This window comes from Archocentrus centrarchus, chromosome 10, assembly GCF_007364275.1.
Source record: "Archocentrus centrarchus isolate MPI-CPG fArcCen1 chromosome 10, fArcCen1, whole genome shotgun sequence".
Taxonomy (NCBI): Eukaryota; Metazoa; Chordata; class Actinopteri; order Cichliformes; family Cichlidae; genus Archocentrus; species Archocentrus centrarchus.
Window position 1 is genome coordinate 17,440,153 of NC_044355.1, and position 26,569 is coordinate 17,466,721.

General features: G+C 37.4%; 2 protein-coding genes across 2 annotated transcripts; both read left to right on the forward strand.

Annotated features, from left to right (window-relative positions):
* The first annotated feature begins 1,839 nt into the window (after window positions 1–1,839).
* Window positions 1,840–19,765, forward strand: LOC115787171 (T-cell surface antigen CD2-like). The gene is made up of 5 exons (XM_030739750.1): window positions 1,840–1,888; window positions 3,862–4,182; window positions 4,348–4,605; window positions 5,092–5,210; window positions 19,685–19,765. Exons 1-5 carry the CDS (start codon window positions 1,840–1,842, stop codon window positions 19,763–19,765), a joined length of 828 nt encoding a protein of 275 aa, XP_030595610.1.
* LOC115787301 (uncharacterized) lies at window positions 18,608–22,843 on the forward strand. The gene is made up of 7 exons (XM_030739957.1): window positions 18,608–18,884; window positions 19,685–19,937; window positions 20,219–20,429; window positions 21,242–21,559; window positions 21,717–21,974; window positions 22,072–22,197; window positions 22,408–22,843. The coding sequence occupies exons 3-7, from the start codon at window positions 20,384–20,386 to the stop codon at window positions 22,587–22,589; spliced, it is 930 nt and encodes a 309-aa protein (XP_030595817.1). The 5' UTR covers window positions 18,608–18,884; window positions 19,685–19,937; window positions 20,219–20,383; the 3' UTR covers window positions 22,590–22,843.
* Window positions 22,844–26,569: the final 3,726 nt, after the last annotated feature.

Below are 26,569 nucleotides of genomic sequence, written 5' to 3' on the forward strand. Positions count from 1 at the left end.
ACCAAGCAGACTGGATTGAGCCACCAACCTTCAGATTAGTAGTCCCTGGAGCTTGAATAAAAGGGCTACTGGACTTCTTTTTGTTTCCTGAAGACGTTTCACCTCTCTTCCAAGGCTTCTTCAGTTCTTTGAGAACTGAGGAAAGTCCAGTTGCCCTTTATTCAAGCTCCAGAGACTACTATGACCTGGATGGCTGAGAACTTACACAGACATCTTCTGATTAGTAGCTGACCTGCTCCATCTCCTGAGCTACATCAGAGTTGCAGCTCAGGAGCTACATCAGAGAGGAAGCACAGGTTGAGAGGAAAGACTGAGATGGTTTGAACATGTGCAGAGGAGGGACAGTGGATATATTGGACAAATGATGCTGAATATGAAGCTGATAGGCAGGAGGTAAAGAGGAGGACATGCAGAGGGTTGGTGTGAGAGAGGAGGAAGGAAGCTAGGGATGTGGTGAGGTGGATGGTTCGCTGTGGTGACCCTAGAGGGAACAGTAGAAAGACAGAGAATAAGCAGCTTCATTTTGTATGAGATGTTCCTGAGCTGCCCAGAAAGTTGATATGAAAATGGTAATATTAGAACTTAAAGCTAAATCTCAGTGTCTCATTTGTTCCATATATTTTATTGTATACAAATTTAAGAATTTGAACATATGCACATTACAAAAAACTGCTTTCATTACAAAAACAAACAAAATAAATAAAACCAAATCAGCCTATATTCATCAGTCTGGATTGAAATATAGTGAAGGAGCAGAATACAAGGAAGAAGAATAACAGAGAGGCTCTTTGTGGTAAAAGCCACATTTGTTCTTGTGGTTTGTATGTTGACACTTATTGTGTCTCTTCCTTTGGTGCTAAGAACTACATGTAACTACATGTAAAACATTTCAAAAACACTGAGCAACACAACAGTCATTAACATCTGTGAATGCATTTCAGTAATCTTAAATTTATAAATAAAATATTTATGGCTTAATTATACTGTATTTTTGTCATGACTTTGTTGAACCGAGCTTGGAGGAGGACAAAGACTGCCCACAGGGCGAGTGGGGAATACAGTTCATAGACTATAGACTTTTAATACATATGAGTATTTATATTTTTGTAAGTATATGCACGCTATTCAAAGCACCATGTGAGGGATTATTGTCTTCATTTTATCTTGAAATATCTTGAATCTTGGATTGTCTGAGAGTTTTAGTATCACTAAATTCATAGACAACTTTCTTTGCAGCTCTCTTGTGTTCACATACTGTATGGTCTGAGTTCACACATTCTCCTCTGAAGCTGATCACTAACAGGAAACATGGTCAGTGTTGGTTGTCCCTGTTTGCATGTGGGTAAAGGAGTGTAGTTTATCTGAAAGCTGCCTGCTGAATCAACAGAGGCTGAATAATTAAGAAGCTGTGTTTTTCCGATTGTGAAAGATGCCAGACATGACAGGCTAAAAAAAAAAAAAAAAAAAAAAAAAGAAGCTGTGTTTTTGTAGGTGATGCTATTGGGAGACTCATATGGTAAGCTGAGTTTAATTATTTGAAACCTGCAGCAGTTGTTGTATCAGGTTCAGTCACTGAACAGACTTTGATGTCATCCTCAGTGTTAAATTTTGCAGCTTTAACTTGAAAAACATTTATACCAGAGTCACAGAAATAAAACTCATTGTAATTTTTACTTTGTTGTGCAAATGGACTATAACTGAATTATGACATCAAGTGGAATTTTTCCCTGGTATAATTGCTGTTGATGTTTGTGGGTAATTACTGTTTATACTGTCACATATAAGGAAGCACCCTGACAGCTGCCGACTGTGTCAGCACACACCGAACGGTGAGGAGAGATGGAAGCTGTGTTTGGATTGATGGTGATGTTAGTGGGAGTTTCTCATGGTGAGCTTTTCAGCTTTTACATGTGGAACTTTATTAATACTAATATGTTGTATCAACAAGATGTTTTAAAGTAGTGGCATATTTTTTCAAATGGACTTTTTGAAAACAGCTGTGGGATATGTTTTTTAAATTTAAAAATTGCAGCTGAAAATTTGGATTTTTTTGTTGCTTATAAATAAATTCTGTGAATTTAAGATCAAAATATATTTACAATATGTGTATTGTATGCATGCATACAATATGCATGCAAATGCATACATGCATTAAACACATTAATTATACATGATTTCACTATGTGAGATTTGACTACTGGATTTGGTAATTAATAAATAAACAGTCTTGAGTTAAAATACTTATGCTAGCAAATAAAAATACATAAATCTTCTTTCAGCTGCTCCCTTTAGGAGTCGCCAAAGCAGATCATCCGCCTCCATCTCACCCTATCCGCAGCATCCTCCTCTGTCATACCAGCCCTCTGCATGTCCTCCTTCACTACATTCATGAACCTTTTCTGTGGTCTTCCTTGTTTCCTCCTGCCTGGCAGCTCCATCTTCAATATCATTTGTCCATTATATCCACTATCCCACTTCTGCACATTTCCAAACCATCTCAGCCTCTTCTCTCTAAGTTTGTCTCCAAACCACTCAACCTGAGCTGTCACTCTGATAGATTAATTTCTAATCCTGTCCAGCTTTTGAGCTGGTTGATAACATTCCTGGTGATTCCTAATGAAAATTTTAACATCTTCAGCTTATTATAAAATATATTATTATTATAAATTTATAATAAATCAATATTATATATATATATATATATATATATATATATATATATATATATATATATATATATATATATATATATATATATATATATATATATATATATATATATATATATCACAATTATATTACCACCTTAAGAGTGGGTGGATATATAAACATGTGCTTTGCATTGACTCATTAAGGTGGAAGAAGGGCATGTTGGCCCTAAATGTCATTTCTTTGTAAGGTCTGTTTAGATTAAATATTTTTCAAGGAGCGTTCTGCTGTGCGGAATTCTGTTTTCCATTGATTCTTCGTTTTTTTCCTGCACCCTTCACTTTGGATGTGCGTGTTCTATTGAGACTTTAAATAAAGTCCAGTCACCTTTTATCAAGTTCTTCAGAACACCAGGAACGACACTTTTCTCATCAACAGTGAGCAGCAAGTGATAGCTATCAGGGATTAAAAAGCATCCAATTTCACCAAATTCACCAAAAAAATGCATATGATCATATGGTTAATATGATCATATGATCATGGCCAAAACCATCTTGAATTGATTGGTAAATTACAGATTCACATATTCTTTGATCTTTTATTGATTACAAATTATATTATAAATTTATGCAAATGATGCATTGTGCTCAAACACTCATAACTCTCTTGTGCCTTGTAATAAAAAAATTACAATTTTAGAATAAAATATACACATATTTAGGAAAAATCAGGGTCCTACAGTTACATGGGATTAATAGCAAAAAGGATATTGCACTGCAAAATTTGAAAAAGGTCAAAATGACCACCTTGGGAGTTCTAGTGTTAATCACTCTATTCTGCTGTCCACTCTTTCCAGCTCAATTTCTCTTTCTTTTCAATTTCCTTTGCTACTTCTCTCTTTGCTGTGTACCTAGCCTCCCAGTACTCCTGCCTACTCCTACTTTCTTCACCTCCCTGACTATCCCACATTTTCTTTGCTAACGTCTTCCTTTGCTGTTATTTGAGCTCTAAATGTCACAGGTGTAACACTCTTTTGCATGCCAGTGCCTGCTTCTTCACATAGTGGAAAATGAGAGAGACAGACAGTAGCCATAAAACAACTATTTCTACTTTAAACATTTGTAAATGCTGCCACAGTCTTGGTAGGGATTGAACATTCAAAATGGTAATATTTGTGCGTTTCCTCATCATTATTATTATGATTATTTACAGGTGTGAAAACTTACTGTGATGGCAGACAGGATGGAGCTCAGTGTTATGGGTCTTTGGGAGGAACTGTGGACATCCAGCTGATGAATAGCACCTCAGAAATATTTAGATTTCAGTTGTTGAAGAATAAATCAATAGTACTCGCTGTGAGAAATAATAAAGTTTTCTTTATTAACACACAAGACAGATCTGTCTTCATTCCCAGTAATGGAACATTTAGCATCAATAACTTGAGCAGGAATGACAGTGGTCAATATATCCTTGAAACCTTTGATTCAAATGGAACAGCAGCAGGCGAGCGGACTTTACAGCTGTTTATTCAAGGTAACTTTTTTTCTGAAGCCTAAATAAATTTAAGTGTTTGGATAATCTACACAACATAACGTACAAAATTTAAAAAACTTTTATTTTGCCTGTTTTCCACTAGAAATGATAAAGAATGATCAAGATCCTGTTATAATACCAAAACTCTGTGTGTGTTTCTCTCAGCTCCTGTGTCCTCTGTCCTGCTGGTCTATGAGTATCTGTCCCAGGGAGAGATGAGGGTGTCCTGCTCCTCTGAGGGAGGGGACAGTCCTCAGTACAGCTGGACTCTGGATGGACGCACACTGACAGATGCTGAGCTCCTTTCTGGAAATAATGAGAGTAACATCATCACTCTGAAACAGCACGTCTCAGGACATCTGATCTGCTCAGTCAGAAATCATGTTAGTAAAGTCTTCAAAGAAGAGAGGATATCTACCTGCGGTGAGTGAGAACATTGTGAATAAAAGTTGATAATCAATTTGTGACAATTATTTTTGCATCTTTCATCAATCATCTGTTTGCTTGGTCAAGGCTTCATTTTCATTAACTGCACTTCAATCAATGGGACCCAGATATCAAAGTGGGTCTATGAGGACAACAACACCCTGTGTATTGTACCAACAACAGAACCTACAACCACCAGAGGCAGTATTGTGGGTAAGGGGATTAACATATACTCAGTTGTGCTCGCACAGATATCTGTGGGTAAGAACAGTAACAATGTTGCTTAAAAAAGATGAAAAAACAAAAAACAAAAAGACAAAATCACATCCTTTAATCAAACTGTCAGCAGTGATGACTGATGGTATATCAGTAAATCAAAACTAACTTTAATTAATTGGATTCATTGCTGTCTTTGTCTCTTTTTTCTTTGTCTTTTTTCATAAAACATTTGCTGACTTGTTTTTGTGTGTTTTATTTTTGAAGCAGGTAATTTGCCACTGATCGGTGGTGGTCTCACTGCACTGATCATCATCTTAGTTGTGGCTGTAGCAGTGATCTGTGCTCAGAGGAAAAAACAAAGCAACAAAACTACATGGAATATGGTCAGGTCAGGTTTTCAAAGTGACCTTTGTTCACTGAACCAGCTGGATATGATTTCATGTATGCATGCTATAGTCCATAAAATCAGGAGATTGAAGTCATCAGTGCTTTTACACAGACTGCACTACTGACAGTCTGAGGGTGGAGGTGATGTCGAGATACCTAAAGGTCTGTAATCTGATTACTCATTAAAAAAATACAAACCATCAGAGCTCATGAATATTGATTTTTATGAAATTTACTGTTCTTTATAATTACAACAGGTCACCAGTTCAGCCTCTTACGTTCCCTCTACGTTTAACTGTGAGTGTCACAGTACAGAACACATTGTGTTTCATGTTATTTGGTTTCATCACTGCTTAATTGTACAATAAACTAGGAGCCAGTTTAACTCACATCAGGAGTTTTGAATATGTTCACAATTACTAGTATTTGATAATCAGCCTCAGTGCAAATATCAAGTAAAACTTCAAATTCTTCATGCTGATTTACATTTTTACATTTTTAGTGATAAATGTGTGAACACTATCATCATTCTGATGAGACAAAACTTTTCACTTTTGATCAAAATATGGTACTATAAATAAAGAGTCTGTTATAGTAAAGATTTTTTTAAAGTTTTATTTTACTATATTTATATTTATATATATATTTGCTTTTGTACAGCTACACAGTGACTATATTCATAAAATGTATTAACATTTATAATTTACATTTTGATCATTTACAGCCAAATTTACAAATATTGACATGACATAACTAACAGATACTTTTGACTGGATGATGATGAGCCTGTTTCACTTCCATGTTTTATCACTATTATTACAGTAAAAAACAAACAAACAAAAAAAAAAACAGAGATTCACCATGATGTAAAAAATATGGATATTTTTCATGTTTTAATTACAGAAAATCTCCATATTTTTTACAAGATGGTAAATTAAAATACAATTGTTTTAGCTTTCAATTTTCATGAAATGTTGTTTGTTTTTGTTTTACTTTTTTTTTTTATATTAAAGGTATTTACACATGAAAAAACAGTGATTACCTAATAATATGGTCAAATACTATTCCAATACGATTAATCAGGCTTAAAATAGCAAAAAATAGTGTTAATAATTGGCTTTTATTGCATGGTTTCATGACATACATTAGAAAAAGACATGTTGTTTTACAATAACAACTCTTAAACTCTTAGGACACACAGACTCTCTGTGCCTGAACATTCAGTTGTTAACAAATTGACCACAAGAGAAAACTTCTAACAATTTGTTATAAAAAAACAAAAGTGCTCTGTTCCAAATGGCTTTTAATGAGCAATACAAACAAAACAGAATTCAAATTTAAAAAATCTACCAAGGGTATCCTAAATTTAGAGTTACACTGAATATGGCAAGTTTTCCTGGTGCTGTAGAGATCTGTATATAATTGGACACTTGTAAATAGCAAAGTTATGTTTCAGTCCAGGTGCAGTTTGGAACAGATTCAGGTTCTCTGTGAAATACAATGAAAAAACTGCCCACCCACAAGGAAAGATGGCCCAAAACAGGTGTTCTTTAAAGAACACCTGTTTTGGGCCATCTTTCCTTTCCTTTCTACTGGTAGCATGAGGTGGTACAAGCAGTCATTCAGTTGAACCAAAATGGTGTGTCCATAGGTGCAGTTACAAAAAGGTTTGCTGTGTCTCCAAGCACAGTCTCAAGAGACTGGCTATTACACGAGGATAACAACAGGACAGGATTGTAGAAGGGCATCACGGAGCTGCAGGACCAATGTCTGCTTCTTTGTGAAAGGAGCAACAGAACAAACACTGCCACTCCTTTAATGGGACTTTTGCTCACAGCCCAGCACCATCTACTGGTGATCTTCAGAGAAACTGGCTGGTCTGCCACTGGCACCCATAACTTAAACATAAACATAACTACTGACAGCAGGGTTACAGTGGCAACCATTCAGTACAGTGGAAAACGATTTTTCCACTATACTCTGGTGAATAACAAGTAGGTTATGCCTTGAGAGTAATTTTATTGTGACTAAGTGAGGCAGAGTGTAAGAACACACTCAATGAAAGGTCCCCCAAGTGTCTTTAAACTTCTGACGGGATTTGTTCCTGTTGTATTTGAGTTTTTCTTGTGGAATTAAGGAGAGCACCTCCCGAACCCATTCAGAAAATTATGGAGGTGTTCTTGACTTCCAGTGGTGAAGGATAAGCCTGCTTGTAGTGAAGCAAAAACAACAAAATTAGCCTGAGGCTTTGTGAAAACAATACTCTCGTCTGAAACTCCAAAAATACCAATGGTTGGATTAGAATTAATTTTGGTATGGCAAATCTGTGAAAAAACATCAAAGATATGATTCCAAAACAGAGATAATGACGGACATTCCCAGAACATTTGACCAGTGGAGGCAGGGTTCAGATGACATGTAATACAGGTTGGCTCAGCACCAGGATAAATCTTAGACAGCTTTTGCCTAGTGTAATGCAAGCGGTGCAAAACCTTAAATTGAATAAGGCAATGTCTTAGACATAGGGATGCAGTATGGATACATTGTAGAGATTCTGACCACACCTCCTCTGTGAGTGGAATTTGTAGGTCCTCCTCCCAGGCCAACTGAGTTTTATCAAGGGATGGCGGACAGCTGTTTTAAATAATTTTATAAATCTTTGAGATATTTTGTCCCTTTAGAATTATAAGGTTCTATCTGACATTTTTGATGAAATTGAGTTATTGTCATATTCTTATTCTCTGACCACTTCTCAACAATATGTAAGAGATTTTTTTCAATTATATATAATTTTGGGCATTTTATTCACAAAATAATAAGGTTCTATCTGCAAAATCAAGCTTTAACTTGGTGCCAAAAGGTTCTATCTGTGAACCAATAGGAACTTGAAATGTTCACAAGAGAGCCAATCAAGTTGCTTCTTGTTTGTCATTTTGGTGCCCGGCACAATGACAAGCAAAGGTGCAGAGGAGATGCAAGAGAAAATGTTTCATGGTAAGCTGGGGCTGTTTACAAGACACCTAAAGCTTGAGGATTTCAAAAATGAGTTGACAACAGACAGAAATACCAATGGAAAACTCTGAACTTTGATTTTTTTTTTTTTTTTTTTAGATCGTACTGAGCAGGGTTATAATAGTTTTGGATTTTACATTATAGTTTAGTTTTAGTTAGTTTTTACTTTTTTTTCTCTAATTCAGTTAGTTTTAATTAGTTTTCAGAGTGGTTTTTCTCGTTTTTATTAGTTTTTATTTTTGGTTTCATGCGTAGTTTCAGTTAGTTTCAGTATTAGTTTTAGTATTTTCATACCTAATCAGGTGCAAGATTCAAGGCGCAAAAGTGACTATTGTGTAATGAAAACTTGACAAAAGATACCATTTAAAGAAATATATTCAACAACCAACTGTTCACAAGACGTGCTAAATTTGTGTAATATTAAGGACACACATGAACATCAGCAGGGAGAAACAAAGAAAAACATGAACTCCCAAACTCAATAAATTCTACAATAAACTCCAAAATAAACTTCAGCATCAGTGCAGCAGATTAATAACACCTACATGTGGTGTTTGACAAAAACAAACTCTTTGAAGGAGTCAAAGCTCAAATCCAGCTGCATCCTGATGTTCTCACCACCTGAAGCTGCTTCTGTTTTGGAGCTAGCTTGGTTAGATGCTCGCTAATTAAACTTGCAGGGTCTTTGCGGCCTCTGTACACAACCTAAGGAAGTTGCCGACCTCATGTCCACATTTATGCTTGTGTAGCTGGATTGTGTGTGTTAATTACCTTGTGGTCGTGTGCAGGTGTTTGTACTCAAAGAACCTCCATACGGGACTCTGCCGCTTTCTCTGCAGACCGCAGCCATTACTTTGCGGACCAGCACATGCGCACGCACTCACACAGTTGTCCTATGGCGCTCCCAGCTTAAACTCGGAGAGCGGAAAAAATGATTTCATATCAATCCACAAGGATTAAAAAAAAAAAACAAGTAAAGGAAAGTCAGTTTATCGATAATTTCAGTTAGTTTTAGTTAGTTTTGTAAACTCACAATTCAGTTTTAGTTAGTTATCGTTTTTTCCTTTTAATTATAATTTTTATTTATTTCAGTTAACAACAATGTTTTTTTCAATTTCAGTTTTCGTTATTTCGTTCATTTTCGTTAACTATAATAACCCTGGTACTGAGCAGTTTCTTTGCACTGTTAGCTACCAAGCTAGCGAGCTAACGCTAGTTTTGTATTGTTTGTCTGTGGTCAGTGCTAACATAAAGAAACAATGTAGTTGGTAATATTGAGAATAGTCAGAGGTCATAATATAAGTTACTGCATGTATAAAATATTATTGATTGAAGAATGACTTTAGATTTTAATATATTCTATGACTTAGCAGTGCTACCATGCTAATGAGCTCTGTCTATTTTTATTTCTGTCATCAAACTCCAGAAGAGCAAATAAAAGCAAAAAACACCAGAAAAGGGACAGCAAAGAAATTGTTAGATTTTTCCTGAATAAATACAACCGAAACAAAACAGTTCATTGTCAGTGACATTTTTATAGCAGAATGATTTTAATTAAAGATCCAAGTTTACAAATCTGCCTTTTAACTGGAGTGAGTTTTTATTTGGATTTTTGTACTCAGTGGACATGGACTCAGAATCTAAATGTTTATTCAGTATTTTAAAGAATGCTTTTTCAGGTAGACTGGAGCTTGTAAAATTTAAAAATCTCTGGGCTAAATGGGGAAAAAAACATTCTGGCAAATTATCAGGAATTTATTTGACTCTCTGTACAAATTTTTATTGAAATTTGAATTTATTTATACGTCAAAATATACCCCTCCTAAATTTATATCTAATGTTTATTTTATTCTATTTATTTATTATAAATTTTATTTTTACTTGTTGGTTTTCATATTGGTTTTCTCTTTGGAAAATAAAGGATGGGGAAAAAAGAGGGCTCAGTCTGCCAACATGAATTTAATGAAAAGTTTGTTTTTTTCAGTTGTACAATTTTAAAATTGTGTAATAGCTGTTGTGCAGCAAGGTAGCGTGGTGGTTAGCACTACTGCCTCACAGCTCGATTGACATCTAGGTCTGGGTTTGATTCCATCTTGGCCTGGGCCTCTCTCTCTCTCTCTTTGTGGAGTTTGTGTGTTTTCCCTGTATCTGCATGGGTTTCCTCCCACAGTCCAAAGACATGCACTTACTGGGGTTAGGTTAATTGGTCGCTCTAAATTGCCCGTGAGTGTGAATGGTTGCCTTTCTGTGTTAGCCCTGCGACAGGCTGGCATCCTATACAGGGTGTACCGCATTTCTCACCCTATGTCAGCTGTGATAGGTTCTTACTAGTATAGTAAGAAAGGAGTAGTGTATTTTAGCTACCGACTTGGAGGTATCTAAAAAATGTGACTTTGGTAAATTCTTACTTTTCAAATGATGCAAAGGTGCCATTCATGAATAGATCATTAAAAAAGACCAAGCCACTATTATGCCACACCTGAAATGCTGCATCAATCTGAGAGGGGAGAAAGAAGAGATTGTGCGTCAGTGGCATATGAAGGAATGATGTTTTAAGGTCAAAATTTTTTCTGAACTGATGACATATTTGGAGTGAGTTCTTAATCACAGGATTGTTAATATGCTTGACCGTAACACCTTTAAGGGAGCAGCATAAAGTGGATATTTGACAGGCTGCAGGATTAGAAAGGGTCTCCATGTGAGCCCATATTGGAACATTTTCCCTGCGATCCAATAAGGATCCAATAAGGCAATTTTGCAATATTGGCTGCCCATTAATATTACAGAAGATTAGGCAACCCTAGTCCACCCTTCAATCTGGGCATTTCCAAAGTGGATCTTTTTGTTCGAGGACTGGATTTATTCCAAATAAATGTAGAAATATGGCTGTCAAGATCATTAAACGTGGATTTGGGTAGAAAGAAGGGAATCATCTGAAACAAATATAATAAACGTGGGAGCACTGTCATTTTAATTATGTTAACCCTGCCTGCAAGAGAGATTGGCAAGGATGACCATTTTACTAAATCTAACTTGGTGTTATCTACACCAAGTTAAAAATGAGTCATCTATACATTGGTTGTGCATTTTATTCTGTAACAGCTTTTTTCCCCCTTTTTTTCATATGTGTGTGTGATCTGTCTTGAAGTGTGGACTGAGAGGAATGGAAATGCAGGACTCAGAGGCCAACAGGTTAAACTGAAACCTAACCTTTAATTAGGATGTATACAGAAGTTCACAGAGCGAAAACTCAAAAGGAAAATATGAACTTCTCAGAGAACAGGGAGCACAAGAGGGGAGGTTAACAAATATCCTGAAAAACAACAAAGGAAATAGAAAATAGGCTATAATTACACACAAGGGAATTAAAGGGAAGTGTACATGACTGTGGAACAAGGTACTGCTGAAACTATTCAAGACAATGATATAAAGGAAGCAAAACTGAATGCAAGACATAGGAGACAAATGACTACCAAAATAAAACAGCAACTAAGGCAATCATTTGAAACAGGGAGACGCAGAGATAAGAACTTTACAGAATATAAACACCAGAAGGAAGTGAAGGAAAAAACACTGAGTGAAGGACTTGATGTCTATAATCAGTTAACTTTGTAACAATTAACTTTGTACTTTTCATGTGGCTCTATAAAGGTCTCTGCAAAGTCCCATTGTGACAGAACATGAAAGCTGATAGCGACAGTAAACAAGACATTTGAAAAACAGACTTCCAACTTGCTATATAACATTATACGTCACAATGTGATCACAGCTATGACAATTGTAATTTCTGAACACCCTTAAAATTCTTATCGTGCAAACTTGCATATTCACAATATTCGCTGACACCAACAAGGGATCAACTGAATTTGCTGAGAGAAAGAAAAGCAAGTCTTTGTGAGACCAGGAGACACTAGAGGCGCTAATGTTCTCCTAAAAATATGACCTCAACCTTTAGCTTTGCTGGCAATCTGACTCTGCTCTCTGTCCTCATGAGAGGAAAGAGTTGTAGTTCAATTGTTAAGTTACACCACTGTTAACTATGTGCAATATAACTGGTCATAGAGATTTAGTGCCAAACTGAAGTAAAGACAAGCCCATCATGTTTAGTTTGTCCATGAGTCTGTGTTCTCCCCCTGTTCAGTTCTCACTGCTTTATTTTGTGAGGTTTTTTTGTTCTTTGTGCTTTGCCTTCAGTTTTGATTCCATTGTCTCATCTGCTGTGATTCTGTTCAGCCTCGTCTCGTCCTCCTCAGCTCTCTCCACTTCCCCTAATCACCTTTCTGTGTATTTATTGTCTCAGTGTCCTCCTTGTCTTACAGTATGACACAGCATGTGTTTGTGTTTCTGTATTTGGCCGGTGCCTGTTCCCCACACCCCAATCTGTTTTTACCAGCCTTAGTGTTCTCATGGACCTCATTATTTAGTTTATTTCTTCTTTTTGGATTTGGCGTTTTGACTTTTGGATCTTTATCAGTCAATAAATGATTCATTTTAAGTTCAACAGTATATCTTCTGCTTGTCTGCATTTGATTCCTCAGTACTACATCTATTCTCCACCTCCTACAGTAAAGCTCTTATTAGTTAGGATTTCCAGTTACTTTGGAAGAAAATGAAAAATTCTCAAAGCTCTGCACAAATGAATAAATATTCAGAGAAATGTTGGTTGACATGGAAAATTCTGTACCTTATACCAACACTAAGTGTCACCTTTCGCCTGCTGTGATTTGATGCAAAAATCAATTTTCGCATTCTTGAGAACGCTCTTTTTGATTTTATTTACAAAGTAACTTTCATAGTTCAGTGTCATACAGACATGTCTTTTTCCTATATGTGTTTCTTCTTGAGTCTGTTATGCCATCATGTTTATAATCATAGGCCATGCAATCCTATTAAATAAACAAACACTGATCGAGTTTATTCAGGTTGTCACGGATCGATGTGCTGTGGCTTTGTTTTTCTGTTTTTTCGTTTCAGGGGGTTGGCAGGCTGTTTTCTCCTCTTCTTTTGGGCGGGGCTGGAGGCTGCCGTGCAGAGGCTCTGCACACCTGTAGTGAGTTCATTCATCAGGATGATATTTAAGGGTCTGCTCTGGCCTCCTGTCCTTACCAGAGTGTCTGCGAATGCCTGGGGTAATCCTCTGAACAGCAGCAGTTTCATGAGGACTCTCGCGTGTTTTTGTGCTTGAGTTTTTGGTACTGAAGGCTCTGTGTGTAACTGTGGAGCATTGTTCATTTTCTCTGCAGAAATCATCTTGTTCCTTAGCCTGCCTGCCTGCCCTCCTGAAGAAAACATCACATCGCTCCAGCCATCTGCCTCTCCCTCAGGACTTTGTCATACTGCTCCCCACCTAAGCCTCCTCCTCCACTACCTCCCTATGTCCATTCATGTAATGTTACTATAGTCCCTAATGCATCTCTCCCTCTTCCTCCGTCTAGACCGACCCCTCGGCGGTTACACCCCCTCCCACAGTTTCTCAGGAGTTGGAGTACAGTTTTAAGAGAACGTCTGAGAGCCATTCCCTGGTTTATGGTGTTTTTGTTGGTGATAATAAATTGCTTAACCCACTATAGTCCTGCCTCAGTCCGTGTCTGCAATTGGGTCCTCCTTCACTGCGCTCCTGGTTGTGACACAGGTACAGATCTTTTAAAAATAAAAGAAAATCTGAGGTGTTTTTAGCTTTGATGAACCTTTCTAATCCCAGATTAGAAACTAATTCTCAATATCTAAAATAAATTATTTTAGATTTTAATAAAACTTCCTCTTACATCAGTAGGTGTGACGTTTCCCCCTGTTGGTTCATTTAGGTTCTGCAGTCAGTTTCAAATTTATTCAAAACGATGTCTACTTATGCCATAAAAAATAACACAAACAAATGCATATTCCAGCTGTATAATGAAGCATTACATTTCACACCTGGAGGCTGGGTAAAGCTTTTACAAGAGAGCTGATCAGTAACAGGAATCATTTGACTTTCCGAGTACGATATTCAGATATTCTAAAGAAAGGTGACTGCACACTTAAAGGTATAGATATAATTTTGCCAGCTCTTGGTTTCCCTCTCTTCATGTCAGTCCACAGAAAAGAAAAATTCTTGTAGCTTTAAAGAGGAAGTAAAATTGCAACTCATCCTACACTCCTTTTAAACATCAAGAAGATAAAAATAATCTTCTAGGTCAAAGTTTTCACACATTCTACTCTGAGGCTGATCACTAACAGGACACATTTCAGGCTGCTGCTGACAGGGTCTATACACACTCTGCACAGTGAGAAGTCAAACTAAGAAAGATACATTTCCAATGAAAATGTACTTAAGCAACACCAGCTATGACCACTGAGCTTTGTCACCATCTGGATTTGATAAAGAAGTAATTGCTGGTGTACTCTCAGCACTGGTGATTTTTGAGTTGTGCACTGACCTGTGCACCAAAGAGAAAACAACAAACCTAAAGGCCCCAAACCAAATAAAGCCACTTAATAAAGCCGCTTTTTATTTGTATTTTTTCTCATCTCATTGGAGTCCATTTCACTTCCATTGCTGATGTATTGCATGCTGAGTGTTTGATGATCCCAAAGATAATGTGGCAATTTTAGATCCTCATATTGTTTTGAAGTTCAACAAATACAAATTTCATTAGGGTTCAGTAAGATTTGACACGTCAGGCTTGTAACTGGGTGAGATAAACAGGGAGATGATGGTGAATATACCCTTTATTCGCATAAACATATATCAGGAGAGTGGACTCTATTTTGTATTCAAGGTAAGCTACATTCTTACCCAATACATGAAATGAAGTCTATGTAAAAGCTTTTATTTTAGTGTCTCTGAAGAGTTCAGTCCTTCCTCATTTGGTTCAAGGTTCTCTCAAAGTTTCTACTAAATACTCATTTAGCAGCACAACAATCATTAACGTGTTTTTCAATACATCACAACACTCTTGTGTTGTGATATATTATTTCAAATAATTAAACTGTTGGTGGTATGCATCATAATTTTTAAAATGGGACAAAAAAATAACTTTTTTTTTACACAGCTTTCAAACTTTTCAAAAGAGTTCACACTTTGTGTGTGTGAACTGGACTCTGACAGCTGCTGACTGAGTCGACACATCACATGACCATCTGAGGAGAGCTTTAGTTCCGTTTTTTCAGTAGCAGCAGTAAATATTTTCACCACTGGAAACATGACTGATTTTGTTCTTTGGTTTGAGTTTAAGTGTTCGTATTCACTCTTGTTTTCATATAAACACATTATCAACAATGTGAAACAATTGTGACATTTTTGTATTTTTATTTCTTTTATAAAAATGTTAGCAGTTCAACTGACCCATTGAACTTTCCATATATAAACTATAAACTAAATAAACTACTTTGAGGTAAAGAAGAGTGGTGACTTTTCTCTCTAACGTTGTTCCAGTGACATAATTTCAGTGTTGTAGTTTTAATTGCCAAGTGTTTGCTTTGGACCAAACTGCTGAGGATCTGCTCTGACTGTAGTTCTTAGTTATTAACATAGTTGTTACATGTTATTAGTTGGACATATTACTGGTGTAACCTTGGGGGTGCATTATGGTGGCAGTGACATTGTTCTTTCCTTTATTGCCTGTACTTTGTAAAAGTGCTACCTACTCTGACTCACAAAGCTCTAACCCTCCTCAGGAATTAACATCACAACAAAAACTATGTGTATGTGTCCCTCCATGGATATGCCTCCCCAGACTGACTCACTGATTCACCACCAAACGAGTCATGCCAAACAACGTCACAGGCAGCATAATGTTCTCCACAGCTTCTCCAGACCCTTTCACGTCTGTCACATATACTTAGAGCGAACCTAAGACTGTTCATACAATCACACATTGTACCTTTATTGCATACATATTGGATGATCCAGCAGATAATTTGGCAATTTTAGACCTCAACATTCAATTGAAAAGTTTGGTATCATTCAATAAGATTTGACACCACTGGCTTGTAACCAGCGGCGCAGCTATATACTTTCTGAGGTGTATGCGGACACATTTTTAAAATATCGGTCAGCACTTTTTACAGTACCATTTAAGCTGCCTGACTCCCCAAAAATGACCAAAGGAAAAGTGGAAAACAGGGATTTTCCAAACAGGTGGGAGGCAGAGGTCCTGAACGCGGACATCAGAGGTAAACCATCTGTCGCTTTTCCTCACTTGCGATGCGGGGAAAAGAGCGGAGACCTGCACAGGTGAGCTGACAGTGCATCACTGCATCACACAGCAGGAAACGCTGCGCAGCAAAGTCCTGAAGACAGAACGTGTCATAAACACCAAAACACAGACAGGGAACTTTATAAGAGGCAAAGGTTTAAATCACAGCAGTTTCAGTCTTTTCTGGAGTAAATAGCTTCTTTGGTGACGTGCCTTATTACACAGGTGCGATGAGCTGCCTGAGGAAATCTGTCAGTTCATAGAAAGTGAAGGAAACGGCACCAAACAATCGCACAAACCAAACCACAATAGTGTAATTACCACCAGATTGTGGTTATAATGATCGTTCTGGTGGCTACAGCTGATGTAGGGAAAAAATAACAGCTGACATTCTCTGCACAGCCAGTAAAACCACACAGACAGTGAAGGCGTGGAAAAAAACTTGCCTGAAATTTTCATTTGATCTTCGTTTTTCTTCTTACTTCTCCTCATTCATGCTGGTTGTGATTTCGATTTCTGTAGAAATCAAGTGCGGGCATGACCTTAGGGACATCAAACGTGCACATTGTGAACTTTCCCTGCGCTGTGGTAGATTGTAAATTGCAGTGAACTAATACAGGTGTAAGCGGCGATAAAAGCAGCTCCTGTTTGCTAAATGCAGTGACAGCAGAGCTCCGAAAGTGAAGCGATGAAATCCTCAGCCCGACTAGAGGGCGTCTCAGACCGGCGCGGTGCCTTGCGATCAACCGCTAGCTAGAACACTACACACACACACACACACACACACACCATCCGCATCCTCTCAACATTTACTGTGTTCATGTGTGCAGATCACTTATTCATGGACTTATAAAATACAAGACTTCTATGACATAACTTGCCGACTGTCTTTAAACGGGGACAGGAGGAGGGGAGGTGAACGAGCGCAGGGGCGCCTAATCAGCGCCGTGCCTCTGTTATTGTCATATGTACAGCAGTTAAATACAGAAAATGCAACTAGAGAAATATTTTCCCACATCGTTTTGGCACCCCCCCTCTTGTGCGGCGCCCCTATGCATTGCATATAGTGCATACCCCCTTTTTGCGCCACTGCTTGTAATCACTGTTTGAGCTCCATTCACTTGCTGTTTGAAAAAATGAGTCCTTTAGGATGAATTGTGGTCGACTGATTGGACAAGAGCACTGCAAAAATGTCTGGATACCAATTAAATGTACTAAGTAAATTGTATTCTTGTAAAGACACTGGTGTTTTCCCCTCTTCTTTTTTCCTAAAAACACCATATTTCTTTAAATCGTAAGTGACCAATACTGGGTGACATTGTGTAACCCACTGTGTAATGATGTGAGAAATTTAAGTTAGCTTGAGAACAAGAACATTATAAAGAAAAAGTACAAGGTTTAGAGAAGTATGAAACAACAGCACATTGTGAGTGTACATATTTTCTCAACTTGTATGTGAACCATTTATAAAAAGATCTGAATCTACTTCTTTGGCAAGGTTGTGAACATGAAAACCACCAATTTCACAAGCAAACAAATTTCAAAACCTTTGTTTAAATTGATGCATGGACTTCAAGAGGTGTGTCATTGCCAGATCCCCGACTGATAGAATATAATTATTATTAATTGTCACTATGATAACCAATGTAAAAGTGCCCAACTTTGATCTTGAGGTGGTGCTATAAAAATACAATGAATAAAATCTCTTTGATCTGAATATGGTCAGTATTCATACAACAAAGGTGTAACTGGCCAATGAAAAATGTTTGAAGTACTATTGTTATTCTATACCACAAAAGGTAACATTATGAGAGAGAATGATGATAGTTACTATTGTGTTATTCCTTCAATGTTCATGTTTTAAAATGAAATGATGAGAACTGAAATCGAACTTGACTGCAATTATTAATTTGGATAAAGTGTTTTAGACATTTTTAAGATTTGCACTGTTAAACTTTGAGTGTTAAATATCTGAAATGAGCCATTTTTTTAAACTTTAAAGATGATCCTGAAAATAGTATTTAAGTCCAACAGTGCAATTTAGAATTCTGCATATATTTTTCTGTAATCTAAGATTTTACATATGAAATTAATCAGTATAGTGTAAACACTTAATGCCCAATGTGGCAGGCAGGATATGGACTGGAACATGGATGCTTTAGGGATCTAAGTCAAAGTCAGTTTAATTACAAACTAAAAATGTCTTCCTCTCAATCCATCACACATCATTTCTCTTTGTTTTGAAGGCCAAAAGAGGAAGAAAATCTGATGTCACTTCCTTTCATTTTCTCAGAGCATGAAAACATAACTAGGACATCAATAAAACCAACGTCAATGTTTTCACACATTCTCCTCTGACATTGATCACTAACAGGACACGAAAAGTTTGAAAGCTCCTGTCTGGATCAACAGAGGCTGAACAGTGAGCAGACATGGAAGCTGTAGTTGGACTGTTGATGATCTTGTTTGGAGTCTCTCTTGGTGAGCTACTAAACCTTTTACTAATACTTAATTTTATCTGTCAATAACATGTTTTGAAGCCACAAGATTCAGTACAGCCAATAAAATAAGTTTGAAAAAAGCTAAATTCACCTAAGGATTTGTTGAACACTTTCTACTTACACTTTTAGCTTTGCTTTAAACATTAACGCCACATTCTGAGATCATTTCAACATGAATATGCAGTTAAAATAAATACAGCTGTGACTCATTAAATTATATGTGAAAGTTAAAAAAAAAAAAAAAGATTGAAAGATCTTAGCTAATTACAATCTTCTGTCCTTTACATTTTGGAAAATCACTGAACAACTTATTTCAATGCATTAAAATGTAGTTTACAGACAAAATGTCAAAATTGTCCTGTTACTGTTTTAGTGGAAAAGCACAGCTACTTACAACATTTAACATGACTCTGTTTTAAGTATCACAATGATGGTGTGACAGTAAGGCAACATGAACAGCTGCAGAACCCTGAAGATACAGCAGCTCAATAACATTCAGTCATTCATTTATATTTGTGATTTTCCAGCTATATTTTGTAAATATCACTAGAAGGATAATCATGTTGTTAGCTGAACATTAACTGTGTTTCAGTCACAGACCTGTGTGACGCTCATCTGCAAACTAATGCTTCTTTGCACAGTTTGGCCTGAGACAGCCAGAAACCACAAAACCACTATTTCTGTTTTAGCTAAAGTTTTGCATGTGTTGCTACAGTCCTTCCTTTTGGGGACTGAACACTCATAACTGAGTTTTGTTTTTGTTGACTTTTTTATTTGCAGGTGTGGAAACTCACTGTGATGGCAGACAGGATGGAGCTCAGTGTTATGGAGCTTTGGGAGGAACTGTGGACATCCAGCTGATGGACAGTAATAACTGATATTACAAAAGGGCAAAACTCAAACGCAAATGACCCTCAAAACAAAAGGAATCAAACCAACAATGAACTCAAAACCCTGGTGCAAGACCCAGGCACCATGACCTGACCACTTTTTGTTAATACTGGAATATAGGGGTGCTAGTTTAGGACAAAGGGTGAGCAAGGGACATGGCCGAAGTACATGCTGCTGCTGTGTGTCTTCCTCTTCACTCTCTTCCCACTTTCCTTGCCATCGCTACTATCCAATAAAGGCAAAAAAGATCTAAAATTACTGGAACATGAATGTTTTAGAAATTTAGGTCAGTCTCAAAAATTCGTTTAATACAAGTGAAAAATAGTTTCCTCTCTTTCTCTCAATCCATCACACATCATTTCTCTTTGTCTTGAACGTTAAAAGAGGAAGAAAGTCCGATGTCACTTCCTTTCATCTTCACAGTGCATGAAAGGACTTCAATAAAACCTGACATCAACGTTTTCACACATTCTGCTCTGAAGCCGATCACTAACAGGACACACTGCAGTCTGTTCAGAGCAGCAGCTTTTGAGGGAGAAAGTTTGAAAGTTGCTGACTGGATCAACAGAGGCTGAACAGTGAGCAGACATGGAAGCTGTAGTTGGACTGTTGATGTTGATTGGAGTCTCTCTTGGTGAGCTACTAAACTTTTTTCATGTGGTGCTTCATTAATACTTAATTTTATCTGTCAGTAACATGTTTTGAAGTCACAGGATCCAGTACAGTCAATAAAATAAGTTTGAAAAAAGCTAAATTCAGCTAAGGATGAGCTGAACACTTTGTACTTAAACTTTTAGCTTTTCTTTAAACACTTTCTGAGATCATTTCATCATGAATATGTACTTAAAGTAAATATAGCTAATTACTAATTAAATAATATGTGAATGTAAAAAAAAAATCTGATTAAAAGATCTAACCTTTTCACAATCATTTGCCCTTTACATTTTGGAAAATCACTAAACTTATTTCAGTGCATTAAAATGTAGTTTACAGACAAAATGTCAAAATTATCATGTTTCATATCGGGCAGGTTTTTTTTTTTTGTGGAAAAGCACAGCTACTTACAACATTTAATATGACTCTGATTTAAGTATCACAATGATGGTGTGACAGTAAGGCAACATGAACAGCTGCAGAACCCTGAAGATACAGCAGCTCAATAAAATTCAGTTATTCATTTGTATTTGTGATTTTCCAACTATATTTTGTAAATGTTCATCTTGAAGAACATCAGCACAAGAATAATCATGTTGTTAGCTGAACCTTAACTGTGTTTCAGTCACAGACCTTTGTGACGCTCATCTGCAAACTAATAAATGCTTCTTTGCACAGTTTGGACTGAGACAGACAGAAACCACAAAACCACTATTTCTGTTTTAGCTAAACAGTTGCTACAGTCCTTCCCTTTGTGTCATTTATGCTTTTGTTGACTTTTTTTATTTGCAGTTGTGGAAACTCACTGTGATGGCAGACAGAACAGAACTCAGTGTTATGGAGCTTTGGGAGGAAGTGTGGACATCCAGCTGATGGACAGCAGCTCAGAAATACCTAGATACTGTCTGTTAAAGAATTCATTAAGAATACTAGATGTGAGAAATAATAAGGTTATTCTTAATACCATAAAACAGAGCTCTGTTTTTCCCAGTAATGGAACATTTAGGATCAATAACCTGAGCTGGAATGACAGTGGTGAATATACAGTTCAAACCATTGATTCAGATGGAACAAGTACAGGCGAGCGGACTTTACAGTTGTTTATTCAAGGTAATTTTTTTCCCTGTTGGGAAATGTTATTTTCAATAAATCTCTCAAAATTTCAGATACATGTATTTTGTGCTTTCCCTGTTCTTCATTAGAGACTATAAAGAATGACCAAGATTCTGATTTCAAATCAAAGCTCATCTGTGTGTGTTTCTCTCAGCTCCTGTGTCCTCTGTCCTGCTGGTCTCTGAGTGTCTGTCCCAGGGAGAGATGAGGGTGTCCTGCTCCTCTGAGGGAGGGGACAGTCCTCAGTACAGCTGGACTCTGGATGGACGCACACTGACAGATGCTGAGCTCCTTTCTGGAAACAATGAGGGTAACATCATCACTCTGAAACAGCACGTCTCAGGACATCTGGTCTGCTCAGTCAGGAACAACGTCAGTGATGTCTCCAGAAAACAGAGGATATCTACCTGTGGTGAGTGAGAATATTATGAATAAAAGCTGATGAGCAAAATTTTGATAATAAATATAACTGTGCATTGTTGATGAATTATTTGTCCGTTTGTTCATAGGCTTCATTTTCATTAACTGCACTTCAATCAATGGGACACAGATATCAGGGTGGGTTTATGAAGCCGATAACACCCTGTGTATTAAACCAACAACAAACCCTACCACAACCACACAAACTGCAGCGGGTAAGGAGACAAAGTGTCAAATAAACCCTCCACTAATATCAGCAGTCATACCCTATTGTACATTATTAATAAATAACTCAGATAAAGTGGATTCATTGATGTATTTTCTTTTCCTTTGTCTTATAAACTTTGGTACATAAGTGAAAACTCTAAAGTGACTCTCCTGTCACAGCTCTAACTTGTCATAAACATTTCTGTGTCTCTACACAGGTCTGTCCTGGTTCATACTTGGTTTGAAAGCAGTCGTGGTAATTATGTCATTCAGTGGGATTTTCATCTACTTCACTTGGAAGAAGAAAAAAATATTGGAAGGCTCTGCTGAACCACAAATGATGGAGTCTCCACAGAACTCTGTTTTAATGATGGAAATGAGTTCTTACTCCAACACTTAGTGTCACCTTTCACCTGCTATCAGTTTGTTGTGTGTCCTTATGTGTAAATAAGCTTTAGGGTGATTTTTATAGCAGCATTTTTTATATATAGTTCAGTAAGATTTCCCATAAATTTCAGTGCTTTCTGCAGTTTTATTACTTGAATACAGCAGTCCTGCTAAAAAAAAGAAGAAGAAAGAAGACAATCATGTTTCCTGTTAATATGTGAAATGGTAAATGGACTAGCTCTTATATAGCGCTTTTCTACTCAGTATGAGCACTCAAAGCGCTATTACAACATGTTTACATTCACCCATGCACTCCCATTCATACAAGCACTTCCATGTTTGCTAAGCTAAGTGCTTTTTAATTAACTATCATTCACACACATTCATACTCCGACGGGACGGTCGGAGAGCAACTTGGGGTTAAGTATCTTGCCCAAGGATACATTGGCATGTAGCCTGGAGTAGCCAGGAATCGAACCGCTGACCTTCTGATCAGTAGGTGACCTGCTCTACCTACTGAGCTACAGCCACCCCATTTGTGTACATATTTTTTCTGTTTATGGTGTTTATTGTTGCATTTTGTAATAAAACGTGTAGTTTCCAATGTGATTTCAGTGTGTGAATAAAGTGCTGATAAAACTATGTCTGGTTCCTAAATGCAGGAACAGCCAAAGAAACATAAAAGTAAAAACTAGGCATTTTAGAGAAACAGAGAAATAAAAGAATTAAAATATTATTTGTGTTAAACATCAACAATCAAGAACAATAAAGCATAAGAAAGATGCTCTGTGTGGGAAAGCTGCATGTGTACTCATGGTTTGCATGTTGACCTTTGCTTCACTTCCTTCTGTGTACAATAACATTTCCTTGAAACCAAACTTATAAACTCAACACACAGAACTTCAGAAAACTTTTCAAAGCCACTGAGTAACAACATTAATGTCTGTGAATGTGTTTGGGGTGTTGAAGTAATTTGTTATTAAAATGTAAATAAAATATATATGGCTTTGTTCTTTTGTCATGACTGTGTTTTAAACTGGCTCCAAAGTGCATATAAACTTTTAATTGTTAATTTAATTACATGTTTTGATCTGAAGCTGATCACTAACAGGAAACAGGCAGTTCAGGCTGCACCTGTTTGCATGTGTGTAAAGCAGAGGTGTTTGTCTGAAAGCTGCCTGCTGAGTCAGCAGAGGCTGAATAGAGAGGAAATATGGACACTGTGTTTGGACTGTAGGTGACCCTCTGAAGGTGAGCTGAGTTTAATTATGTGAAACATGGTGATTATAGATGTAAAAATAGTCCAGTCATGGTGTGAGTAATAATACAACATCTGTAGAAGCTCTGTGAGGTTCCTTTAACTTCATGAATGTGTTGGTTTTGCTTCCTTTTTCATCTTTCCACACAGTGTGAAATGCTTTTCAAGAGGCAATGATCAGTTTTAGGACACATTTCTGATTGGATATATGTTCATTTCATTTAATAAAGCAGTCTGACAGCGTCCAACTGTATCAACACATGCTGATCAGTGAGGGGACATGGAAGCTGTGGATGGATTGATGGTGGTTCTCCTGGGAGTGTTTCATGGTGAGCTGGTGTCATGTTCTTAATAGAAATAAATAATGTTATATAACAACATTTATAAAAAAGTACATAAAATCTGATATTGATCTCAGGGATGTTAAAGCAGCTCAAAAGCCAAGAGAGCTGTTCTTTTATTTATTAATTTAATAAATTCAGAAGAATCTATTAGCTACATCTGCAGTTTGTGATGAGTTGAGCAGAACTTTAGTTCCTTTTTTGTCTTTTTACCACTTTTAGTAGCAATGGCAAATTCTTAGATCAATCAAGTACACATAATCATGAGGTTTTTTCACTTCTTGAGAGTATTCTTTTGAGCTTTGCTTTCAGTAAAATTATTCTATATTGTTCTCATACAGTATAAACACATTATGTCATCGTGACCCAGATCTCCACGCACATCCCTCGAGTGGAGATCTGGAGCAGTGCCACTGGATTGGCAGACTGGGCTGATGATCCCCCAGATTTAAGAAGGGAGACCGGAGGGTGTGCTCCAACTTTCGGGGGTCACACTCCTCAGCCTCCCCGGCGAGGTCTATGCCAGTGTGCCGGAAAGGAATTCAAGAGGAACAATGCTGTTTTCACCCTGGTCATGGAACGCTGGACCAGCTCTTCATCCTCTCGAGGATATTCGAGTGTGTGTGTGAGTTTGTGGGAGATTAGTGGTAGATTTTCAAATAAGGATAATAAGTTGTATGGTTATTAGGGCCCGAGCACGAAACGTGCGAAGGGCCTATTGTAATGTTATATATAGTAACGTGTAAGAAGATGATTATTTGCTCACATGCAAGACTTTAATAACAGGACATAAAGGGTAGAGGTGCGTGTTGTCTGTTCTTCTGTTCTCTGTTTGTTTACGACTTAAAGGAGAAACCCAGGAAACAAGCGAAGGGGGTTTAATGACCAAATGGCTGGAATGCGACTGGAGGTCAGAAACAGGAGATAACCCCCTGATTTTGTTTTGATAGCCAACATATTCTACAGTGTTTGCTTTGGACTAAACTGTGGAGGAGCTGTTCTGACTGTATTTCTTAGTTATTAACACAGTTGTAAATGTTGGACACATTACTGTGTAACATCTGTGACTGTTCTTGAGCTTCTGTTACCTCATGAAACTGATTTCTATCAGCACCTCATTAAAAAAAGTCTACATACTGAGTGCAATAGTCAGAACTCATGTGTTTATGGCTGTAGTGCTACTAAAAAGAACTCAATAATGTTCATAATTTTATACACATGCAGGTAAAACACTAGATTATCCAAAACACAATTCACTCATACTAAGCAATATTCTTTACTGTCATTGTTCAAAAAACAACGATTAACCGTAGTGGTGCTCAGTGTACAGCAGAGGTGGCAAATATATATGGAGGACCATAGTTTTGGTCCTCCATATTTTCCTTCTACCACCTTTTTCACGAACAATTTATCTCACTTACTAATTAGCACCACCTTGTGGCAGAAACTGTGCAGTACACATCTCACCGCCCTGTAGATTAGGTGCCATTCCTGAATTACTTGTGAACCCTGGGAACTAGAAAAACATAGGCAACTGATACATATTCAATAACTAAATAACGGTTTACCATTTGCATATGATTAAATGAAAAAAAATGGTGGACTCTAAATATTCCACATGTATTCCACATGGACATTTACGTCATCACCATGTTAGTTGTCCCCTTCCATAAAAGTAGCTCTTTGGAGGATGTTTCTACCAGCTATGCAGAATACAAACTATTTCAATCCAAGTCTCTGGAGCTTGAAAAAAGGCGACTCGACTTTTCACCTCTCATCCGAAAGGCTTCTTCAGTTCTCAACCAAATGGTGGAGAGACCCAGGTGTTTAAACCCCTGTGGGCGTAGTCCCCTGGAGGTGGGTATGACCCTCTTTTGTTCATGTGCGTAAACACATGCGCCCAGGTGTGAAGGGAGGTGTGGGCCATTTCAATCAGTGGTTTCAGTTGAAACCAATTTAGGACTTCGCTCTGTTGTTTCATGTGGCATATTGAGGTCACTGGAACAAAGGTGTGAATGGGGGTTGAGAGCTCAGGACAGCACTGTAAGCGGAGGAAAGTTGGTGACGTAATCCACCTCCTCTGTTCAATGATGGTTGTTCACAGTGGACATAGATGGCTTCTTTCACTCCTCTTTCAAACCATCTGTCTTCCCTGTCCAAAATGTGGACATTGGCATCCTCAAAAGAGTGCCCTTTTTCCTTCAGATGCAGATGTACTGCTGAATCTTGTCCTGTCGAGGTGGCTGTTCTATGTTGTGCCATTCGTTTGTGAAGAGGCTGTTTGGTTTCTCCAATGTAGAGGTCCGAGCACTCTTCACTGCACTGGACAGCATACACTACATTGCTGATCTTGTGTTTGGGGGATTCTTGCATTTTATAATAAAGCATGGAGTT

Excerpts from the sequence above, each read along its gene's own strand:
- LOC115787171 (XM_030739750.1), top strand. The coding sequence starts at position 1,840 with ATGGAAGCTGTGTTTGGATTGATGGTGATGTTAGTGGGAGTTTCTCAT. Across the intron at positions 1,889-3,861 it reads GTTAGTGGGAGTTTCTCATG|GTGTGAAAACTTACTGTGAT; the intron begins GTGAGCTTTTCA and ends GATTATTTACAG. Across the intron at positions 4,183-4,347 it reads TTTACAGCTGTTTATTCAAG|CTCCTGTGTCCTCTGTCCTG; the intron begins GTAACTTTTTTT and ends TGTTTCTCTCAG.
- LOC115787301 (XM_030739957.1), top strand. The coding sequence starts at position 20,384 with ATGGAAGCTGTAGTTGGACTGTTGATGTTGATTGGAGTCTCTCTTG. Across the intron at positions 20,430-21,241 it reads GTTGATTGGAGTCTCTCTTG|TTGTGGAAACTCACTGTGAT; the intron begins GTGAGCTACTAA and ends TTTTATTTGCAG. Across the intron at positions 22,198-22,407 it reads AACCACACAAACTGCAGCGG|GTCTGTCCTGGTTCATACTT; the intron begins GTAAGGAGACAA and ends GTCTCTACACAG.